The sequence below is a fragment of the Panthera tigris genome, chromosome D1 (genome assembly GCF_018350195.1).
Source record: "Panthera tigris isolate Pti1 chromosome D1, P.tigris_Pti1_mat1.1, whole genome shotgun sequence".
Classification (NCBI taxonomy): Eukaryota; Metazoa; Chordata; class Mammalia; order Carnivora; family Felidae; genus Panthera; species Panthera tigris.
The window spans coordinates 1,532,682-1,553,022 of record NC_056669.1 but is presented as its reverse complement, the minus strand read 5'-3'; the positions used below and the strand labels follow the sequence as shown (position 1 = coordinate 1,553,022).

At 45.4% G+C, this 20,341-nt stretch overlaps 1 protein-coding gene across 1 annotated transcript; it reads left to right on the top strand.

Annotated features, from left to right (window-relative positions):
• Nucleotides 1–6,721: 6,721 nt before the first annotated feature.
• MMP13 (matrix metallopeptidase 13) lies at nt 6,722–17,396 on the top strand. The gene is made up of 10 exons (XM_007075963.3): nt 6,722–6,838; nt 6,926–7,167; nt 8,102–8,250; nt 8,411–8,536; nt 10,462–10,623; nt 12,374–12,491; nt 13,486–13,619; nt 14,566–14,725; nt 16,343–16,446; nt 17,111–17,396. Exons 1-10 carry the CDS (start codon nt 6,722–6,724, stop codon nt 17,209–17,211), a joined length of 1,413 nt encoding a protein of 470 aa, XP_007076025.2. The 3' UTR covers nt 17,212–17,396.
• The last annotated feature ends 2,945 nt before the right edge of the window (nt 17,397–20,341 follow it).

Genomic DNA, 20,341 nt, shown 5'->3' with positions numbered 1-20,341 from the left:
CCTGCACCCCTTGGACACTATGCCGGGTCAGGGTCACTCCCGCAGGCCACCGAGGGGGGTGTCCTTACAGGTTTTGCCTTTTGTCCCCCTTCCCTAAATGTGCAATATGGGAGGGCCGTAATTAAGGCCTGGAAAAGACGTCTGAAAGTATCTTTTAGAAGAGCTGGTTTTGGGTGGCTTTTGTGTAGATCATCCACGGTGTGTCTGTGGACTTATACCTGTTGGCTGTTGCTGCGCTTGGATTTGGCCACGCCGTGGGCTCCCGTCACTGCAGGGACCACAAGGCTCAGAGGTACCGCTCGGTGCACACGCACCCTGGCAAGAGAAGGATCTTCTCGGGGTTGATGTCAAAGGCCTCTAGCTCTCTGTGGTTTGCTACCGTTTGACTCTTCCCATTCTTGAAGATTCATTTCCCTTGCGAATCCCCTAAAACGGCTTCCTCCGGTCTGCGTGCCGCCGGGCCCCAGTGCTGCGAGAAGCTACCTGGAGAGCGTGTTCCAAGCTCTCTCGCCCTCCTAGATTTGCACGCCGTGTTGAAAGCATGTTCCAAGCTCTAGCCTTCTCCTAAATTTTCATTGCATGTTGAAAGCATGTTCCAAGCTCTAGGCCCCTCCTAGATTTGCATGCCGTGTTGAAAGCATGTTCCAAGCTCTAGGCCCCTCCTAGATTTGCATGCCGTGTTGAAGCCCCGAGGAGTCCTCCAGGAAAAAACTGCTCATGGTTGTGTGACTGAATACCTCCTAAACTTGCTCGACCATAGAAATTCCCCTCTTCCTTTCCTCCTACTATCAATATTAGCAGAACACCTCTGACATCGCATGGAATTGGGGTTCAAAGCACCCCTGTGGGAAATGCAGTCCTAAGACATACACCAGTGAGGAGTCTTTCTCCCTGACTTTGGGACGTCTGGATCTGAGGGAATCAGGCTTAGCAGCTTGGCCTCCATTTATTTTTCCTCCCAACTTTTAACTAGTCTCAAAGAACTTATTTTGTACTCATTAAATGATCTTTATACATCTGGTCTAAGCCTCTCCGAGTCTTTTTCCCATGTCGGGAATGCATGGCTGACTTAATGTGCAATGTTTTTACTGAGGAACACGGCCTCGGTCTTTGGCCAGACCAGGATGAGATGTTCCTTGCTCGTACGATTTGGGGATAAGGTAGAACAGAATTATATTTGACTTCAAAATAAGACCTTTATTTCATATGGTTTTCTCACTCTCTGAAATTTAAGAACAGGGAGCTATTATTATCCTTATTCATATCTGAAAATAAATCTAATTTGTACATGAAGATGTACATTACATTATACAAGAAGATACAGTAAGTCAGTGCTGATTGGGACTGAGAACGTACCTCTGTTTCCCATTTTATTCCTCATTTTGTCACCTGTATCAGTCGGGATCCAATCAGGACCAGAAGCCACTGTAGGCATTAAACAGAGGACTGAGTTTCACAGGTGACAGAAGAGCTAAGAAGATAAACAGGAAAGAGTGAATCAACCTAGAAATTAGAAACGTCAAAAGCCCCAGCAGCCCCTGGGGCCTTGGGGACCCGGGAGCAGGTGACATGACCAAGTCCAAGGCTGAGCGATCTGCAGGTGGGGGGCATGGGGGGTGGGGTGGTGGTGCTGGACCTACAGATGTTCAGGGGAGGGGGGTGGGGCGGACCTGTGGATCTGTAGGTGCGGGTGTCGTTCCAGGCTTGGTTGTAAACATACCTCCTTGAAATATCTCCCCGCGGACACTGGTGATGATGTGGCCCCTGTGCTGAGCCCAGGTTTTGCTGGGTGCTCTGTGGTTACTTACTGCGAATTAGTTAAATGTATCAAGCGCTTACTATGTGCCAGGCAAGGTAGCAAACGTTCTTCAGTCCATACGTCCTTCAATGATCATGTAACCTGTAAGATAGGTCCTGTGATGATCCCATTTGTAAAGTGAAGAAAATACCTTTCCGCCCCACTCTGCTCCAGCCACACTGGACTTCCTGACGCTTTCCTCAAGTATGCCAGCCGCATTCTCACCTCAGGGCCTTTGCACTTGTCTCCTTTCTGCTGAGAACATTCTTGCCCCAGATCACTCAATAGCCTTCATCTCCCTCAGATTCTTGCTCACAAGTCCCTTTCTCAGTGAGCCCCTTTGCCACCTTATATAAATTGCAACACTCCCCCTTGACCCCCGACTTGCGCTCTCTCTCTTTCCTGCTCTGTTTTTCTCTCTAATTACCTCTCTCCCCCTAGTAGAGTGTTAGCCACTTAAGGACCGGGATTCCGACGTGTTTTGTTCACTGCTGTATCAGTGACAGCCAACAAGTGGCACGTGTGACAGGGCTAATGCATGGCAGGGTTGGGATTGGGGAGGGTGTAACGGTCGTCAAGGCCCCTCTGCATGGTCTCTGCAGACTTAGAGAAGAGCGGAATCGACGGAGAGGGAAAAGAAACAAACACCCATCCTGCAGTCCATGGCTCAAAAGGGTTCCTTTTCCATTTAGATGTCAGCTTATAATGTTCCTTGCCTGAGACGTGTTTTAATTGCTTGGTCATAACCTTCCCGCCAAGTTTAAGGCCTTTCTTTGACTCATTGTCATTAACAGGGAAAAAGCTGGGGGCCCTCACATCGGGCTGATGGACGCCCCAAGGAAATGAGTGAAGTTAGTGCGCACCTGAGGCCCGGACGCTGGCCCCGATCCTAAGGCCGGGATGACTGCCTTCTTCCTGCGCATGGAGGTGTGAAACCAGCCTGGTAGCGGGACTCACGGGGAGTCACCGTTGACAGTGTATACTTCCTGCCTACGGTTTTCCGGAATTATCCAACTGGAGCTTATGAAAACTTTTCAGGTATTAACCTCTTTAACACATAGTATTATTAAGATACATCGTGTGCAGTTTTGAGCTCCTTCTCAGTTTTGTGACAGGTTCAGGTAAGGGCGAACCAGGGAGCACGTACCTGATTCATTCCCATCACCTTCCTGGAATTGAAAATAAAGGCAGATTCAACAAAGCAACAACATGGCAAGTTTTCTATTCCAGAAACTACTGGTTTTTTTTTTTTAAAAAAACCTTTGAGATTGACTATTGTCTAAATAAATCAACTTTCAGAATATATATGTAGGGGATTATCTAAAAAATCTCGAGGTATTACGGTAATATTCCCTTCTAGGTTTCTCCTTAGTTTCCAGCCACCATGCGGTAAGTTTATTTACTTTTTTTGTGTATTATTTTTTAAATCAGAAATTCTGTTTTTAAAGGCATGGAACCCATGCCGTGGGGCTGCAGGGGGGTCAGAAACTAGGCAACCATCGGATGTGTTTCCACCAACCATTGCTTCCTGCTTCTGCACACTCAAATCCTTAACTTGCAGAAGAATAAACACACCAAGCGTCACCACCAGCATTGCTGATTTACCACGCTCTAAACTGAAACCAGACTTTTTGTCTTAAAGATTGTTTGACTTCTAGAATTTTCAGAATTGTAATCCAACGCAGCTGACCCTTTGTTCCCGGTTTTCCTGTTCTGGAATCTTCCTGTGCTTTACTCAGGGGTTGGTCATGGACATCTCTGGTTCTGTCCTGGGTGATGTCTTGAGCTTAGATGATGATGTAGGTCTTAAAAAGTCCCATATTGCTTCTGTCTGAATCAGCAGTAGATACACATTTCTCACTGGGTCCACTGTTGTTTGCTCATTCTACAGCTTTTCCAATTTCCAGTGTCCAGCAGGCTCGTTAGAACCACTTGTGAATACCAGCTCAGCTAATTGTGTTAAAGGTGTCATTTGACACCATAAACCACTTCACCGGTGGTTAGGACTGGCTTTCATTCCAACGCTTAACAGCCAGAGATAAGGACTCGTGTTGACAAGCAATTTGCCCACACATTTCCCTGTGATGACACATCCTAATCACCGGCCAAGTGCACTCCTCTGTGAACAGTAGCCCACGGATAAGCAGTCTGATTGTTTTCTTAAGGAATCAATTTCTATTTTAACCTTCTGAGCAATTTTTATTTACCTTACCAAGAACACTACAGAAAGTGAACAGTGTGTTCTCATCAACCTGTTTCTTATTTTGTGCTGTTTATATTCTTAAGTGGAATGAGACCAATAAAATGCTAACGTGTTTGTAATTAACATTATTTGTGAAGTTGAAATACCATGACATTTACTTATTGTCATTTCTCATTAAAAAAATGTGTCTTTGCAGGGAGGTAATATTTTAATTAACCCAAGAAAAAGGCTCTTATCTTCATTCTACCTGCGCAGGGACTAGCACGGTATCCCGCAGAGTTGATGCCCAATCAGTAGTCGCTGGTTTAATAACTAAAGTGGCTTTTTAAGACATTCTGGTTTATTTGTTTGTTTGTTTGTTTGTTTCTTTTTTTAAAAGTATAATTTATTGTCAAATTGGCTAACATACAGTGTATACAGTGTGCTCTTTGTTTTGAGGGTAGATTCCCATGATTCATTGCTTATAGACTAAAACACTCTACATTTTTACTTTTAACGTTTATTCATTTCTGAGACACAGACAGATCATGAGCAGGAGAGGGGCAGAGAGAGAGGAAGACACAGAATCTGAAGCAGGCTCCAGGCTCCGAGCTGTCAGCACAGAGCCCGACGCGGGACTCGAACCCATGAACCATGAGATCATGACCCCAGCCGAAGTCGGCCACTTAACCGACCGACCCAGACACCCCTACATACTAAAACATTCTAGCTTAACGTGGTAACATGTCTACAGATATATGAGAACCTGCAAGTACTTAACCTATGTGATGTGTCTCTCCCCCTTCCACATGTTACATAAAATGTCATTTGTTTCCAGAGGTCTTTCGGGCTTCTTTTTAAATATCTGAAACTTGAAAAGCCTTATTTTATTGGTAAAAATGAATGGTACCTAATGAACTGATTTCCTAGATGCTTAGTAGATGAATCAAAGTTTTGGATAATTATCACTTAATCTAAAATAAGCTGTTGTAAAGAGACTGAAGTTATTGTTTTGCATTGCTGGTTGAGCCCAAACCTAATCTTGGACTCATTAGAAATATTTATTGTAAGGATCTATTTGGCTCTGTTTTGGGAAAAGCATAAATTTCCCTCAAGTGGAGCCGCTGGGTGGTTCAGTCAGTTAAGCATCTGACTCTTGATTTTGGCTCCGGTCATCATCCCAGGGTCATTAGATCGAGCCCCACGTGGGGCTCTGTGCTGAGTGTGGAACCCGCCTAAGATTGTCTCTCTCTGTCTCTGTCTCTGTCTCTGTCTCTGTCTCTGTCTCTGCTCTTCCCCCACTTTCAAAAAAGAAAACAAATTCCTCAACTGATCGCCCACATTTCACAGGCTTTCTGCTCACCCTGAGGTACCGGCCAGTGGAGGTGATGACGTTTTTACTCACACACGGGTGCCCCTTCCTGACCCACCCGAATCTGTATTCACGCTCCTTCTTTTTCTCTTCCTGTTCCGGACCTGAGCCCTGACTCTTGGTCACTTAAATTAACGTGCATCAATTTCTGTCGTTCGATCTGAAGATCATGACTCCTATTCTTCCGTCCATTTACATCGCCGGGGGACCAAAGACGGCGTTCTGATTTCATGGAACTCACTGTGTGAGGTTCTGAAGGGGATAATAGAAATAGGCCTCGAGGACGGCTTTCCTGAGTGTTGGACCTAAGGCACTTCTACTGTGCAAACTTAAAAATAAAAATTGAGAAACTTGACAATGGCCATGAGCTTCCCTAGCCCCCCCAGTTTTCCTGGATACTCCCAGACGTGTGGGAACAAAGCAGTTCGGTTTCTGAGAATTAATGGGGTAGAGGCCAGGCTGGATGGTGGTGAAGAACACGAAGTCTTGAGTCTAGTGGCTTGGATTGGAATGCCGAGAGGACCGTCTATTAACTCTGTGACCCAAAGCAAGCATTTAACTTGTCTGTGTCTCAGATTATTCATCTGTACGGTGGAAACAAGCCTTCCAGCGGTCCCTCCTTCACGCGGCTGTCATACAGATTAAATGAGATCATGCCTTTTAAGCCTCGCGGGTAGTGATCCCTCAATACGTGGTAGCCGTTACGCTGTCTTCCAGTATCTTCTCCTCCCTCGTCCTGGACCTGCCGGGCATTTGAGCGGGACTCCACGTCTGTTAGGGGTCACACCAGAGCCTTTAGATTTCAACCGTCACATCAATGCCGTGGATGTCCCCTGGTGCCTCCGGGGCTCCGAGCGTGGGTCTGGTCCAGTCTGCGGCCTCAGGTAGACAGCGTTGCCCTCTGTAATTGCTTTGGGGACAGTGATGTTTGCAGGTCACAGGGGTACAGATGCTGTAGAAGCAGGACTCAGTGTGCCTGTAAGGAAGGAGTGCAGCGTCTTGATTTTCTTCTCCGAAAACAATAAAAGTGGCTGCTTTCCTAGGAGGGAACAACCTTTTTCCCAGTGGAGTGAACAACTCACTAGTCTGTTTCTTCCCACAGCATCCCTAAATGTGCTGAGGCCGTTTGTTTGGCCAGATGGTTTTTGGGCCCCCGGTGAAATGAGAGATGGCCTCATTTCCTATTTCCCTCAAATTCTCCCACAAACCACACTTCTTGGGAGGAAAGCAAAAGTCGCCCTGTAAGCATGTTTACTTTCAGCTCCCTAGGAAGCGGAGCGTGTCCTCAGACGATGAGTCACCCCTGCAGGTCTATAAAATAAAGGTGCGCGTCTGCAGGGGCCAGCAGCCTCCGGGCACAACCGTCAGGATGCACCGGGCCTTCCTCGCCGCCCTCCTCCTCTGGAGCTGGGCTCGCTGTCGGTCCCTGCCCCTTCCCAGCGATGGTGACGACGACCTGTCCGAGGAAGACTTCCAGTTGGCAGAGGTACAGTATCCGGCCGGTCCCAGCGCCGCGCCCCGTCTCCCCGACGCCCTTCCCTTTTCCAGCAGGTGCCTCTGTTCTCTCTTCCAGCGCTACCTGAAATCCTACTACTACCCGATGAATCCCGCTGGAATCCTGAAGAAAGCGGCCACGAGCTCCGTGGCCGACAGGCTCCGAGAAATGCAAGCCTTTTTTGGCTTAGAGGTCACCGGCAAGCTCGATGACAACACCTTAGACGTCATGAAGAAACCGAGATGTGGGGTCCCCGATGTGGGCGAGTACAACGTTTTCCCCCGAACGCTCAAGTGGTCCAAGACGAACTTAACCTACAGGTACGTCAGAGGTTATCTTTCTTTAAGATTTGCTACTTTGGAAAACAGCATGAAATGCCTAATTTTCAGCACAGGCTGTAGGGGACAGAACATGTTGGTCCCGTTTTTTTAAAGATAGGCTTTAAATATTTAACTAGAAGTTAAAGAATTCCACTGATGACGTTAATACTATTGGTGAGAACGTCCCCTAACATCTATTATTGTTTCCTTAACCCAGAATTACTGTATGTTAAAAACCTCAAAGTATTTTTTTTTTTAGAAAAGAGGTCAAATTAGAAGTAAAAGTAGGTTTAATAAATTATGCAAATGTACTACATCAGGCATATTTATTAATAGTGCTTAAAAGTGGAGAGTCCTGCTGTCTCTAGGAACTTCACAGAGCTATTGCATTTTTGGGGTATAGCGATACAATTGCAAACTTGTATCATTCAGTATAAGTTTTATTAAGTATATGAATACTTTGAGATGCCTGGGGGGGCTCAATCAGTTGAGCATTCAACTTCAACTCAGGTTATGATCTCACAGTTCGTGAGCTCGAGTCCTGCCTCGGGCTCTGTGCTGACAGCTGGGAGCCTGGAGCCTGCTGAGATTCTGTGTCTCCCTCTCTCTCTGCCCCTCCCCTGCTCATGCTCTGTCTCTCTCTCTCTCTTAAAAATAAATAAACATTAAAAAAATGTTTTAATTACATATGTGAATACTTTAAATGTAAGATTCCAAGTGGTCAGATATTTGGAGATAGTCAAATGTCTGACTGAATTCATTTTGTTACCTTTGTATGGCCTCATAATTGCTAAGTTCTTTGAAATGATGGGCCTCTACCAGAACTTTCAGAGAAGGCATGGCATTTGAGTCAAAAAGCAGTATTCCAAGAAAATATGTTATCAAATACCCTTTGCCTTCCAGAAATGTAATCGAAACTTTCTCTGTTAAATAGGATTGTGAATTATACCCCTGATCTGACTCATTCTGAAGTCGAAAAGGCATTCAAAAAAGCCCTCAAAGTTTGGTCTGATGTGACACCACTGAACTTCACCAGACTCCATGATGGCACTGCTGACATCATGATCTCTTTTGGAACTAAAGGTGATGACATTGTGGAGACATTTTTACATGCCGCTCCTTACTTGTCTCCATTCTTTTTTCCCTCCTTTCGGTCATTCATCTCTTTTTACAGAATCCACCCAGCATCGTGCCGGGCACTAGTGGGTATAATTAGATTCTGAACTCTTGCTTTTGTGTGTAGAGCATGGCGACTTCTACCCATTTGATGGACCCTCTGGTCTGCTGGCTCATGCTTTTCCTCCTGGGCCAAATTATGGAGGCGACGCCCATTTTGATGATGACGAAACATGGACAAGTACTTCCAAAGGTAATATTTCTGATGAAGATATGTCACGATTACTAGATTAGATGAGACAGTGATCCCATTGACAAGAAATTACGGAGCATACCGTAAATTATATTTGATAGTTGCTTCTATTTTTCAAAACCATTACAAATGTGTCTTATGTTTATTAGTCTCTGTAAGTGACATTTCTACAAACCTGTGTGAAATATTAGAAGTGAGCAGTTCAGTTTAGTGGCCTGAGGGATACTAGCTAACTTTAAATTAGGACCAACATGTCTTTCTGTCAGCCAAGGTGGTGTTACTACAGATTACCTTTTGGCATGTTAAGGAAGTACAGTTTGTTACAAACACGTACCTAAAAACTATTAGGGCTGGATAGGCAAGTCATAGATGAGTTGGATGTGAGTCGAAATAGTTTTTTTTCCTTGACAGAAATAGCACAAGTGCAGTCAATTTTCTGTTTTCTGTTATATGCGTTACTTGTTTGAGACATGTGTATGTCACTGATTTTACAAACACCCTTACAACAGATCAAGATATGTCTTACTCGAAACGGCGTGAAACAGATACATATACAGAGCATATAAGAGCAAAATGAAACCCGTTGTTGAATGAATTCAGTCAGTAGTTGAATCTTCAAAACTGAAAAGAATTCAAAATATTAATTTAGGAAGAAAAGCCAGATTGTTCCAACTAGGACTTAAGTATGGAGCTATATTGACTGTTGGTTGTGATAATTAGAGGTAGTCCTCATAGAGGCTAAAGTTCTTCACTTAAATCAGATGGATTGTTTTTCCAAAGAGTAAAACTGGGCCTTGCCTGACCAATGCCTGAGCTCCAATGCCTCCAAGCTATCTTTGGAAGGAAAGGTGAGACTTTGCATATTTGTGTTCTGAATTATTACACAGGTAAGAATGATTTTAGGCAGAAAGAATAACATCTAGTGCTGTTAAGATAGAACCACACTGAACCTGAGTTTTGGGTTCCTGCATAAATCCTGGGTTTGAAATATTTAGCTGAAATGAAGGAAAATATTCACACACAAACCATGATTAATGTTTCATGGGAAGGCCAGGAATGGCTCTACCGCTGGTCGTTTCAGTGAAGAATTTCTTGTCACTCAGATCACGTGAGCTTTCATTGCTCCTACGGTCTGCACGTGTTACTAAGTTGGTTGTACCTTTTCTTTGAGTACAGGCTCTGATGGCAAGTGGTGTTTCAGGTCAAACTGAAACCACCGACTCCAGCTTCCATGTGTTTTTTCCAACCTTTTATATATATATATTTTTTCCAGTTTAAAATACTAGTACGAAGAGGCTCAGATATTGGCAGAAAGAATGACTAGAGGAAGTCATGTAGAAACTGTGACACAGTGGTCTGCTAAAATAGGGGACAGCGGACCGATCATCTCCAGGGCCTGTATTTCTTAAATTTTAGCGTCTACAGACATTCTGGAAAGGATTGTTTGGTTGGGATTTGTTCCCAAGTAGATTCCCAGAGACGCTATTTAGTGCATCCGCCATACTTGGCCGTTATCCCTTGTCATGGTGCCTCTTGTTCTGATGATGTTCTAGAAACACCCTTGATCTGTACCGCCCTATGTGACTTCCCGTGACTCCTCCTTTAAGGCCACCACTGTCCCCTTTCCTCACCTGGCCTGAGAGAACAATGATTTTTAGTGTCTTCGCAGTAAATCCTCACTGATGACTACTTATTCGAGAGCAGTCTGTTGATACTCTAATTATGTAGGCAGCGATAATCAAAGAAAACACTCAATTCTTTATAAGGATTAAATCCATATTTTGAATCTTCCTTCAATCAACTGAATATTAATGTTAAAAAAACGGTAAAATTACCAAGAAAGAGAAATACGTGAAGAAAATAGCATTCTGTCCACTGGTCATCAGACGACCTGGTTTTCTCATCGTTTCCTTGTTTCCTTACAGGTTACAACTTGTTTCTTGTCGCTGCCCACGAGTTTGGCCACTCCTTAGGTCTCGACCACTCCAAGGACCCAGGAGCACTCATGTTTCCCATCTACACCTACACTGGCCAAAGCCACTTCATGCTTCCTGATGACGACGTACAAGGGATCCAGTCTCTCTATGGTAACTCTTAATTTATCAGTTTAGAAACAGAATAGGTACAGGCACTTATTTTCAAAATCATTAGTGAATTTCTCACGACCAATATTACTGTCCTGGTTCTGTTGTGTTTTTTTTTAACGTTTATTCATTTTTGAGAGAGAAAGGGGGTGCAGAGTACGAGCAGGGGAGGGACAGAGAGAGAGGGAGACACAGAATCTGAAGCAGGCTCTGAGCTCTGAGTATCAGCACAGAGCCAGAACCCAAAAACCGTGAGATGATGACCTGAACCAGAGTCAGATGCTTAACTGACTGAGCTACCCAGGCACCTCCTGGTTGTTATTAGAACCTGGAAAAACATACCCTTTTTTTCTTTTTTTTCTGAATCAGACTACCTGCTCAAGTAGAAAATGTTCTATTCTCCAAAGATTTTGCAGATTCTTATTTGTATTTTGTATTTTGATGCCCTTAAGACACCTCTGACATAAGGAAGGAAAATATTTAATTAATTCCCCATTTGGCCAATGAAGCAACTAAGCCCCGGAGCTTAAATAGAGAATCTGCAGGACAGGGGCCAAGGGTGACAGTGAGGTCTTGACCAGCTTCCGTAAATCTTGGGCGTTCCTTCAACCCCTTCAGTTTGCCACCATAGAAACCATTCAAGTGGCCTGTGGTGACTTAACCAACATCTACAGTGACTGTCGTAAGAATCTCCTCTTTCTTCCTTCCAAATTTTCAGCCACGTTTACAAAGTAATTAAACCTCTCCCGAAACAAGCACACTTCCCTGCTGTAAAGAGGGCTAAAACCGGGCACCTGGGTGGCTCGGTCGGTTAAGCGTCCGACTTCGGCTCAGGTCATGATCTCACAGTCCGTGGGTTCGAGCCCCGTGTCGGGCTCTGTGCTGACAGCTCAGAGCCTGGAGCCTGCTTCAGATTCTGTGTCTCCCTCTCTCTCTGCCCCTCCCCTGTTCATGCTCTGTCCCTCTCTGTCTCAAAAATAAATAAACGTTAAAAAAAAAATTAAAAAAAAAATAAATAAAGAGGGCTAAAGCCGCAGTGGAGGGTCGTCGGTGTAAACGCTTCTGAGCACAGAGCTCGGGACACTTCCTGTTTCCCCCTGTGCGCTCAAGTCTTCGGGGGTAGCCAGTGTGGGCGTGGGCCAGCCTTTCTCCTTACTTCTCCAGGGTTGGGAGTGAGGCGCTTGATGGGGCAAAGGATGAACTCAGTGGGGAGAAGGCAGCTCAGAGTTGTCACTGTGCCCGGCATGCACGTGAGCCGGGGGATGCGGGGGCTACACGCTCGTGGCACACGAGTGTGGCCGGGGGGCCTGGCTGGGCACGCAGAGCGGTGCTGGGGTGGACTGGGGAGGCAGCCAGCGCGGACGGGACGCTGCCAGCAGGTGACAGCTGGGGCAAGGCTCCCTCGGGGATGGCGAGCCACCAGGAGTGGCTTGAATGTGTCTCTCGGCAGCAGCCCGTCTGCAGCTGGGGCAAAGCCCGTGGGGGGTGCCCTCCCGCAGCCCACCCATTCCTAACACCAGCCTCAAACCCAAACTTGTACTTGAGAAGGGTGTCCAGGGGTCTGGAAGGACGAGAGCAGGAGGAGCCGCAAGAGTGGGGGCAGGGAGCAGGGTCACATCGTGTGTGCATCATGACTCAGAGGCTGAGAACCTGTCGCCCTCCCTGGAGGGGACCCGCCTGCTGTGCGTTAGAGGGGTTGGGTCATCCGAGAGGCCATCCTCGTCACCTTCTGCCCTTTGTGTCACGACTGCAGGCCCGGGAGATGAGGACCCCAACCCGAAACATCCCAAAACGCCGGACAAATGTGACCCGTCCCTGACCCTCGACGCCATCACCAGTCTCCGAGGAGAGACCATGATCTTTAAAGACAGGTGCTTGCGGGTCACAGACGTTCATCAGCTAGACCCGTGCATTGCCGCACATCCGGGCAGATTTCCACACGTGGAGTTAACAGCGAAAATAAGACATCTTTGGGCAGTTTGGTTTTCTTCTTTTTCGGTTTTTGGTGTTTTTTTTACGTGTTTCAGATGAAATGAATGACTGATAGATATACACCTTACTTTTCAATGGGGATTCTTGGCCTAACACAGCCTCTCTTTATGACTTTGGTTACATTCGTTCCTGCAAAGATAACCAAGTAAATGTAGAAAACCAGGTTGTTTATTTTAAAAACACACATTTTGAAATCAATCCCTGTATTAGTAAGTGGTTACAGTGTCCACGTGAATTCCTTTTGGTTTGGGAAGACTTTTTTCCTGGTAACGTATGTGGGAATTTGGGAGAGCGAGTTATTTAAAACCTAGACCTCCCTGTGGGGAGCGAACAATGAATTTTTAACTTCACCTTAGAACATTGTTCTCATATGCTGATTTGTTAACTTGTTCATTTATTCATCCATCAATTAGCCGATCCCTTATCTGTGGTCCAATAGCCTTCCTACCTCCCCTAGTAGAGCTCTGGTTACACTGTAGCCCAGGCATTTTCTCAGGCATCTGTGTCTAGGCCACAAAATCTTGGAAGACATAGTTTTTGTAACCCCGGGTTTCTTTCCGGAGCCTAACACAGCGCCTGGCGCATTCGCTCACCACTTGCACCATTTGCAAAACTGAACAAAGCGTGGCCGTAACTCACGAAGGCCGCGGGGCCTTCGAGGGTCTGTGAGATTTCAAACCTTCCTACTTTAGACAGCAGCTTTTCCAGCTGGCACGGAAGGGAAACGTCCACAAGTGAGGGGGATGATCGCCCCAACTTCCCTGTGTGGATGTGGAGACGGGGCGGGGGGGGGGGGGACGCGGCTAGCAGGACCAGAAATATCTACGCTTCAAGACTGTGACAGCAAACTGTGCGCTTCTCCTTTTCCGTTAGATTCTTCTGGCGCCTGCACCCCCAGCAGGTGGACGCAGAGCTGTTTTTAACAAAATCCTTTTGGCCGGAACTTCCCAACCGCATCGACGCCGCCTACGAGCACGCCTCCCGTGACCTTATCTTCATCTTTAGAGGTAAGCCTTTCCCCAGTGAGGCAGGGACGAGCCTGATGCTGCGAGAGCCGTAGCAAAATGACCCTCCTCCAAAGTACCCCAAAGAAGAACCCACGGTAACAAAATAGGAAGCCGAACGTACCTGGAACCTTTCTACCAAGCGTCCCCAAATGCGACAAGTGAAAAGTCTGCGGTATTACTTATCGTTACAAATCTACTGTTTGTTTTATAGCAATCATGCCAGTTTTTTCTTATTTCCTCTTAGAAATTATTTGCTGAGCAAACCTGATCAGAAAAATGGGAAAAAATATTATCCGTAATTCCCACTTCTGAAAAGTCGATTTATTTCATTTCCTTACTTGTTTTAGTAGTTCTTCGCCATAGGTAGTGTATATTTTTGAATATTTATTGTCATAGCGTATGTACATTTTAATATTTTACTTGCTCCCTTGACATAAAATCACAGTTTTCCAAACTACTACTCTGTCTTCTTGATCATAATCTGTAAAGGCTACAAGCATTCTACTAACATTGTTTCTGTTGTTTGACCATTATAATTAGCATTCTAATAAAGTCACTTTTAAGAGAAGGAAGTAACGACTTTCTATCTGGTATAATATTTGAGCTTTCAATCTAATGTACTGTTCCCACCGTCATTCACGAAGAAATCTCAATGTTCTTTTCACCGAACTCCTGATTAACATTCAAAGGTAATAAATAACCAAAAATGATGGGGTTTCATTGCTAATTATACTCATAATTAGGAAATTAGTATCTTAGATCCTGTCTTTGTTTGGCAAACGCTCTTATTTCTATGCTGCGTAAACATGGTGACCACAAATGCTAATTTATTTGTAAATGTAAAAAATGTAAAAATGTATAAACGTTCTTTGTTAACGTACGTATCTACATAATGTGTCCTAATAGATTCCCTTGCATAATAAAACCGTTCTTTCACTTATTCTAGGCAGAAAATTTTGGGCTCTTAATGGTTATGACATTCTGGAAGGTTACCCCAAAAAAATATCCGAACTGGGATTTCCAAAAGAGGTTAAAAAGATAAGTGCTGCTGTCCACTTTGAGGACACAGGGAAGACGCTCTTCTTCTCGGGAAACCAGGTCTGGAGGTATGGCCGCCGTGTTGACTGATTTGCCTGGGGGCAAATCCTTTGGCAGGGATTGAATCGTCTCAGTGCTCTTGAAAACACACATCTATACACACAGTGCCCACCTCCTCGGAGCCGTTCTTTCCTCTCTTGGCCACTTGTTGTACCTCAGCCCTGCTGAAGCCATCTTTTGCTTGGACATCTTCGTTCTCACTGGTCTTTCTCCTGGCTCCTCCTTCTCGTCAGCCTGTGATTCCCAGGCAGCTCCACCTTCCGTGGCCGGAGAAGACCCGAGAGCAGGTGGAGGAGAAGACTGAGAGAGAGAAGGCCGCCCCTTCCTCGTGTCTGCTCACCCAGACACAAGGGGAGGTTGGCCAGGAAGCTGCTCGGCCTACGATTCTTGAAGTCAGCCCCTTTTTGAAGGACAGGTGGAGCTAGAATGTTTAGAACGTACGTAGATATTAAGGCAGCTTTGATACTGGCAACATTGAAGGTTCTAGAGCCAGATAGACAGATACGTAGATATAGATATAGATATAGATATAGATATAGATATAGATATAGATATAGATATAGATATAGATATAGATAGATGAAAACATATATATTTCATATATATATGATTTCAGGAGTCTTTAGTTGGCTAGGGCATGCCTATATATATATATGTACATATATATATATATATATACATATATATATAGAGAGAGAGAGAGAGAGAGAGAATATTCATATCTCCCAGGGATCCCATACTTAAAATGTTTAAATCAGTAGCTCTACTTTATCTGGACTCACATGTGCATGCGCGTGCACACACACACACACACACACGCACGCATTCCCTGTATATGTCCTCTTTGCCGTTTGACTTCTGTATTTCTGACAGTGACATTCACTACTCTCTAAAGTTCTCCTAGTGCTGCCATGCCGGTCCCCATGCCCGACACAAGGTCTGTGGTTCATTGAGGGCGTATCACTCACCAGATCACAAACGCACCGTGCTCTCATCCCCCCTTTTGGCTGGAGGGTCTTTCCCTGCATCTCTCCCTTTTGAAACTCTACCCACTGTTTCGAATTAACCGGAAATACCATTTAACCTCAAAGTCTTTCTGGAACCCTTGAGGCTCTCTCCCTCCTCATGTACTCTCATGGCACTTTCTGCATCCTTGTCACGATGCCTAGCTTCTGTTGCTTAGTGTTGCGGTGTGCCCAGGTCCTAGCCGTCTCCATAGGTCAGTGGCTCTGGTCTCTCACCAATCAGAACGTCCCTCAAGGACAAGAGACTCATCAGCAACAGTAACAGTAGTACATGATGGACGGCTGCTCTAGGTTGACTTCAGGATGTGTGTGGTTGGCGGGGGTGCCCGTGCGGGGGTGGTGAGTTTGGCAGATGGAGACGAGCTGGTAACTGTCTTTACAAAGATGGCCTTTGCCAAGTCAGCAAATACTCAGGAAACACCCATCACGCACTGAGTATCGTAATTACTCATTTGAAAAGGCTCCCGGATATTTTAAACGCGCCTAAAATGTTAATACTTTTGTCAGTTTTGAAAGGCGTCCTGATATCCTTTGAGTCATTTTTAAGAGAATTTCTAAGCAATGCGACCTACTGAAGAGTTCCTTTTCCTCGCCACCTAGCTATGATGACAGCAACCACGCCATGGATCAAGACTCCCCCAGGCTGATCGAAGAGGACTTTCCAGGGATTGGTGATAAAGTGGACGCCGTCTACGAGAAAAACGGTAACGAGTTCCATCACACGGACCTTAACGGGGGGCTTCTGTACCCCTCCTAATCATTTCTCCTACACAGAAGTTTTATCCAGGACTTAGATGTGCTAGTAAATGTGTGGCAGGTAAGGAATTACTGTGACTACTCACACAGGCAGCAAACAAAACATAACACGCTTAGTTAGAATAAATGAAAACGGTGCTTAAATGACTGCGAATTCTCCAAATAAAGGGTGCCGAACTTGAAACATTATCTTGAATTGTGCTTAACCGTGCCAAGAGGCAAAGATTATTGTCATAATTTAAATCAGGGGTAGAGTGGGGTGTCATTTATAAGGAAAATGACCCCAATCACTATATTGTTGTTTTTGCTTTAATCTTGAAAAGGGGTATTTTTCCCCACTTAAATAACTAATATCAACACGTGAAGCATCCACACTGGAGCTCATGGCAAGGTGACGATTTCAAGGTGACCACTCAGGAGACCCGGGAAACCTTGTACATTTTTTCCTCCCTGAAACTATAAGCAATGTAGTAAAGCATTAGAAGGGTTTAAACATAAATGTTGCCATGTTAAAAAAAATGGGACCCAACAGGTTGCACTTTTAACGTGAGCTGGCATAAACCCTTATTGTTTCCACACGGTGAAATTTTCTTTTTGGTCTTTTTCTTACAGGTTACATCTATTTTTTCAACGGGCCCATCCAGTTCGAATACAGCATCTGGAGTAACCGTATTGTTCGCGTCCTGCCAGCAAATTCCCTGTTGTGGTGTTAATTGTCGTTTAAATACTGTTGTTATTTAAATCCTGGAGAGCATTTGAGATAACACTTCCGGTGATACTGGGTGTGGGGGACGACCGGGTGTCAGGGGAAAGCTTCGTTCTGTGAACAAGCGTCAGTAACTTATCTTTGAATGGGTGGGATGTGTATAGCTAGACGTGGCTGGAACCACAGCGAATCTTAAGGTGATGGAACGGATCCTCTGTAAGGATCGCCTCATTGTTGCACACACTGCAGAGGTCGTACTCAACAGTGCTTCCCGCAGCAGAAATGGGACATATGGGGTGTCAGAGTCAGTTAGCATCATTTTTTAAAATATATTTATAAGGAAACTTTGCAAAGGTATAGAAGTAAATCATAGTTACGTAATTAATGAATCATCTTTATGAAAAAGCATCGAAGAGTATGAAAGTGGAATTTTCTTGGTAAGGCACCAAGAAAAGACAAAAACCAGAGGGAACTATCTGTCATAAAGATGCTGTAGACAACTTTCCAAAGAAGCCATTTTGGGTTTGCACTGACAACATCCGAATGTACATGGCCCCGTTCATAACACTAGGATGTATCAAAGTCACTAAAGAGGAGAGACAGAGGCCAAGGCTAAGGATAATACATGTGCCTGTGGGTTCTGTTTAATTTTCCCTTTGACCGTGATTCCAGAGCTACTGTCAAAGAAGACGTTTTTTGCCTGTTATAGAAGATAAAGAGAGACAGTTTCTTTTTGTATCCAAACATTACAGGTCTCTCAAAAATATCAGAGCATTAAAATTCTTATCACGATGATCTAAGGCCATGGTATCACTCTTTCATAACTCATCTGATTAAGACTCAAAGTCGTATTTTAGCCCTATTTCGCCCAGATCATTGTTTTAATCGTCCAGTTTACCTTGGATACACAGGCTATGTTCCGAAGATAGAGACTCGAACATATCTTATAAACTGGAAGTATGCTAAAATGGACACATCCAAAATAAAAGCATTCTGCATTCAACACGACAGCAGTCTCCTTGAGGGTGTGAACTAGCTTTCTCTCTCCTTCGTTCCCATTCCTGCGATCCCTCAGCGCGTTTCCCTGCCCGGCACAGTGTTCACACTGAATATAGGAATGACCACCGAGGGAGGAACATCTTGTTCACAGAAGTTCAGGCAAAGAAAATAAAGTGTATTATATTTGCAGAATGTGTTAGGAAGCGTCTATGTTGTTTCTAATAAAAAAACATGTTTTGAACAGAGAGCAGTGTATTTTGCCTTTCGGTGTAATTTTAGACTTTACTCACACAAAGAGGGTCCTTTTAAATCATTCCTGTTTCTTGCCCATTTCTCGGTGAATGTAGCTCGCTCACTTTTTTTTGTTGTGTGTGTTTGTAGGGAGACTCAATCCAGAATTTAGAATGAACTGTCCCAGGCTGTGTTAACAAGATCCCTGGCGGGGTTGGTGGGCGGGCAGCTCCCTGCGTGGAGCACAGGATCCTCAGACTCTCCCTGCTGAGAGCACTGCTGGGAATGAAGTGTGAGGGTCCCTGGATCTGGAGCGAGGAAGACAGAGTTCTGCCACTTACTCTGCCATGACCCCTGGCGGGGGACCCTAAACAAGTCCTTGAACCTCTTGGGGCCTGACTGTCGTGATGTCTACCACGAGACCGGTGCCACTTGGTGAGGTTGTGGGAATACGGGGGGCAGGGGCCTCTCAGGAGGAGGGCAAACACTGCCGTCCCCAAACATTCGGTAAGGGTCCACTACAGGTCAGGCAGCCGAGACATTGAGACTGATGAGAAAAACTTGCTCCCTACCCCCTGAAGAACTTATATCCTACTGTGGAGGCAAAATGATCAAAACTCAGTAAGTTAAATGATTTTAGGAGAGCATGACCGGTGGCTGCGGGTGCAGAAGCAATGCTGGCTATTTCCTCCCAGGGCGCCCCTCAGAGTAGGACTTCATGCATTTTGTCTTCCTTGACTGCGCCATAGGGCTCCTGATTTCTAAGCCTTGCTATCGGAGTAGAACATGCCCGTTCATCCATCTGTTCATCCACCTGTGTATCCATCTGTCCATCCATCCATCCATCCATCCAACTGTCCATGTGTCCGTCCATCCATCCATCCATCCATCCATCCATCCATCTGTCCATCCATCCATCTGTCCATCCATCCGTCCATCCTCCCCTCTCTCCCTCCCTCCCTCTCCCTTTTCCTCCCTCCATCCACCCAGTAAATCTTACTTGAGCACCTCTGCTGTGTCAGGAACTTCAGTAGATGCTGTGGATACGATGCAGAGTAGAACCTTATTATTTTCTTGGGGCTCACAGTCTGGTTGCTGAGATGGGCATTAATCAAATAAGCATGAAATACAACTATGATACATGCTGTAAAGAAAAGACACACAGTCCTCAGAGACCCTCCAGGAAGAGGGATTTTACCTACTGTATGGATGGGGCAAGGGCCACAGGAGGGAAGCTCGGGGAAGTCCTCCTCGTGGAAGAGACGCCCAAGAGCATCCAGCACGAGCATCTCTGGGGTGGCGAAGAGACTCAGGGAAAGGGCTCCAGGTCAGCCCTCCAGACTAAAAAGGACTTGTTGGAGCCCAGTAGAGAGTCACGGGGATGTTTATGATGAGTTGCGCAGCCCTCGATGGGTAAACTATACCAAGGAGCCCCTGGATTCCACCCTGTTCCTCCTACTTTTCCCGAAGCTACGGAGGAATCTGCACGTTTCTCTGTGACAAACATACAAGCAAGCAAACCGAAAGTTTATGGAGTGCTAAGGCCTGTTAGTTGAAAAAACAATACAGGGAGGTCATTCTAAGGATCAGCATATGACTATCTAGTTCTTAGTAATTTAGCCAGTTGATGGAAATCCTGACTTATTGAGCACATGGGTGCATTTTCAACATTATTCTGGAAGAAGGTGGGCACCTGTCTCTGTAAGAAGCTTCGAGGTCTCTCCTGGTGGCCTCTCTCTAGTCCTGGGCCAGTGGATTGCCCTGGTGTGGTTCAAGGCCGCTCACTGCCCCCGGACTCGGTCTTCAGCAGATGACTCCGCGCTGGGGGACACTCCAGCTCCTCTCTGAATATGAAAGGCTGCTTTAGAGAGTTCTTCTCTGATGTGTTCCTCAGGCCAGCAGATCAG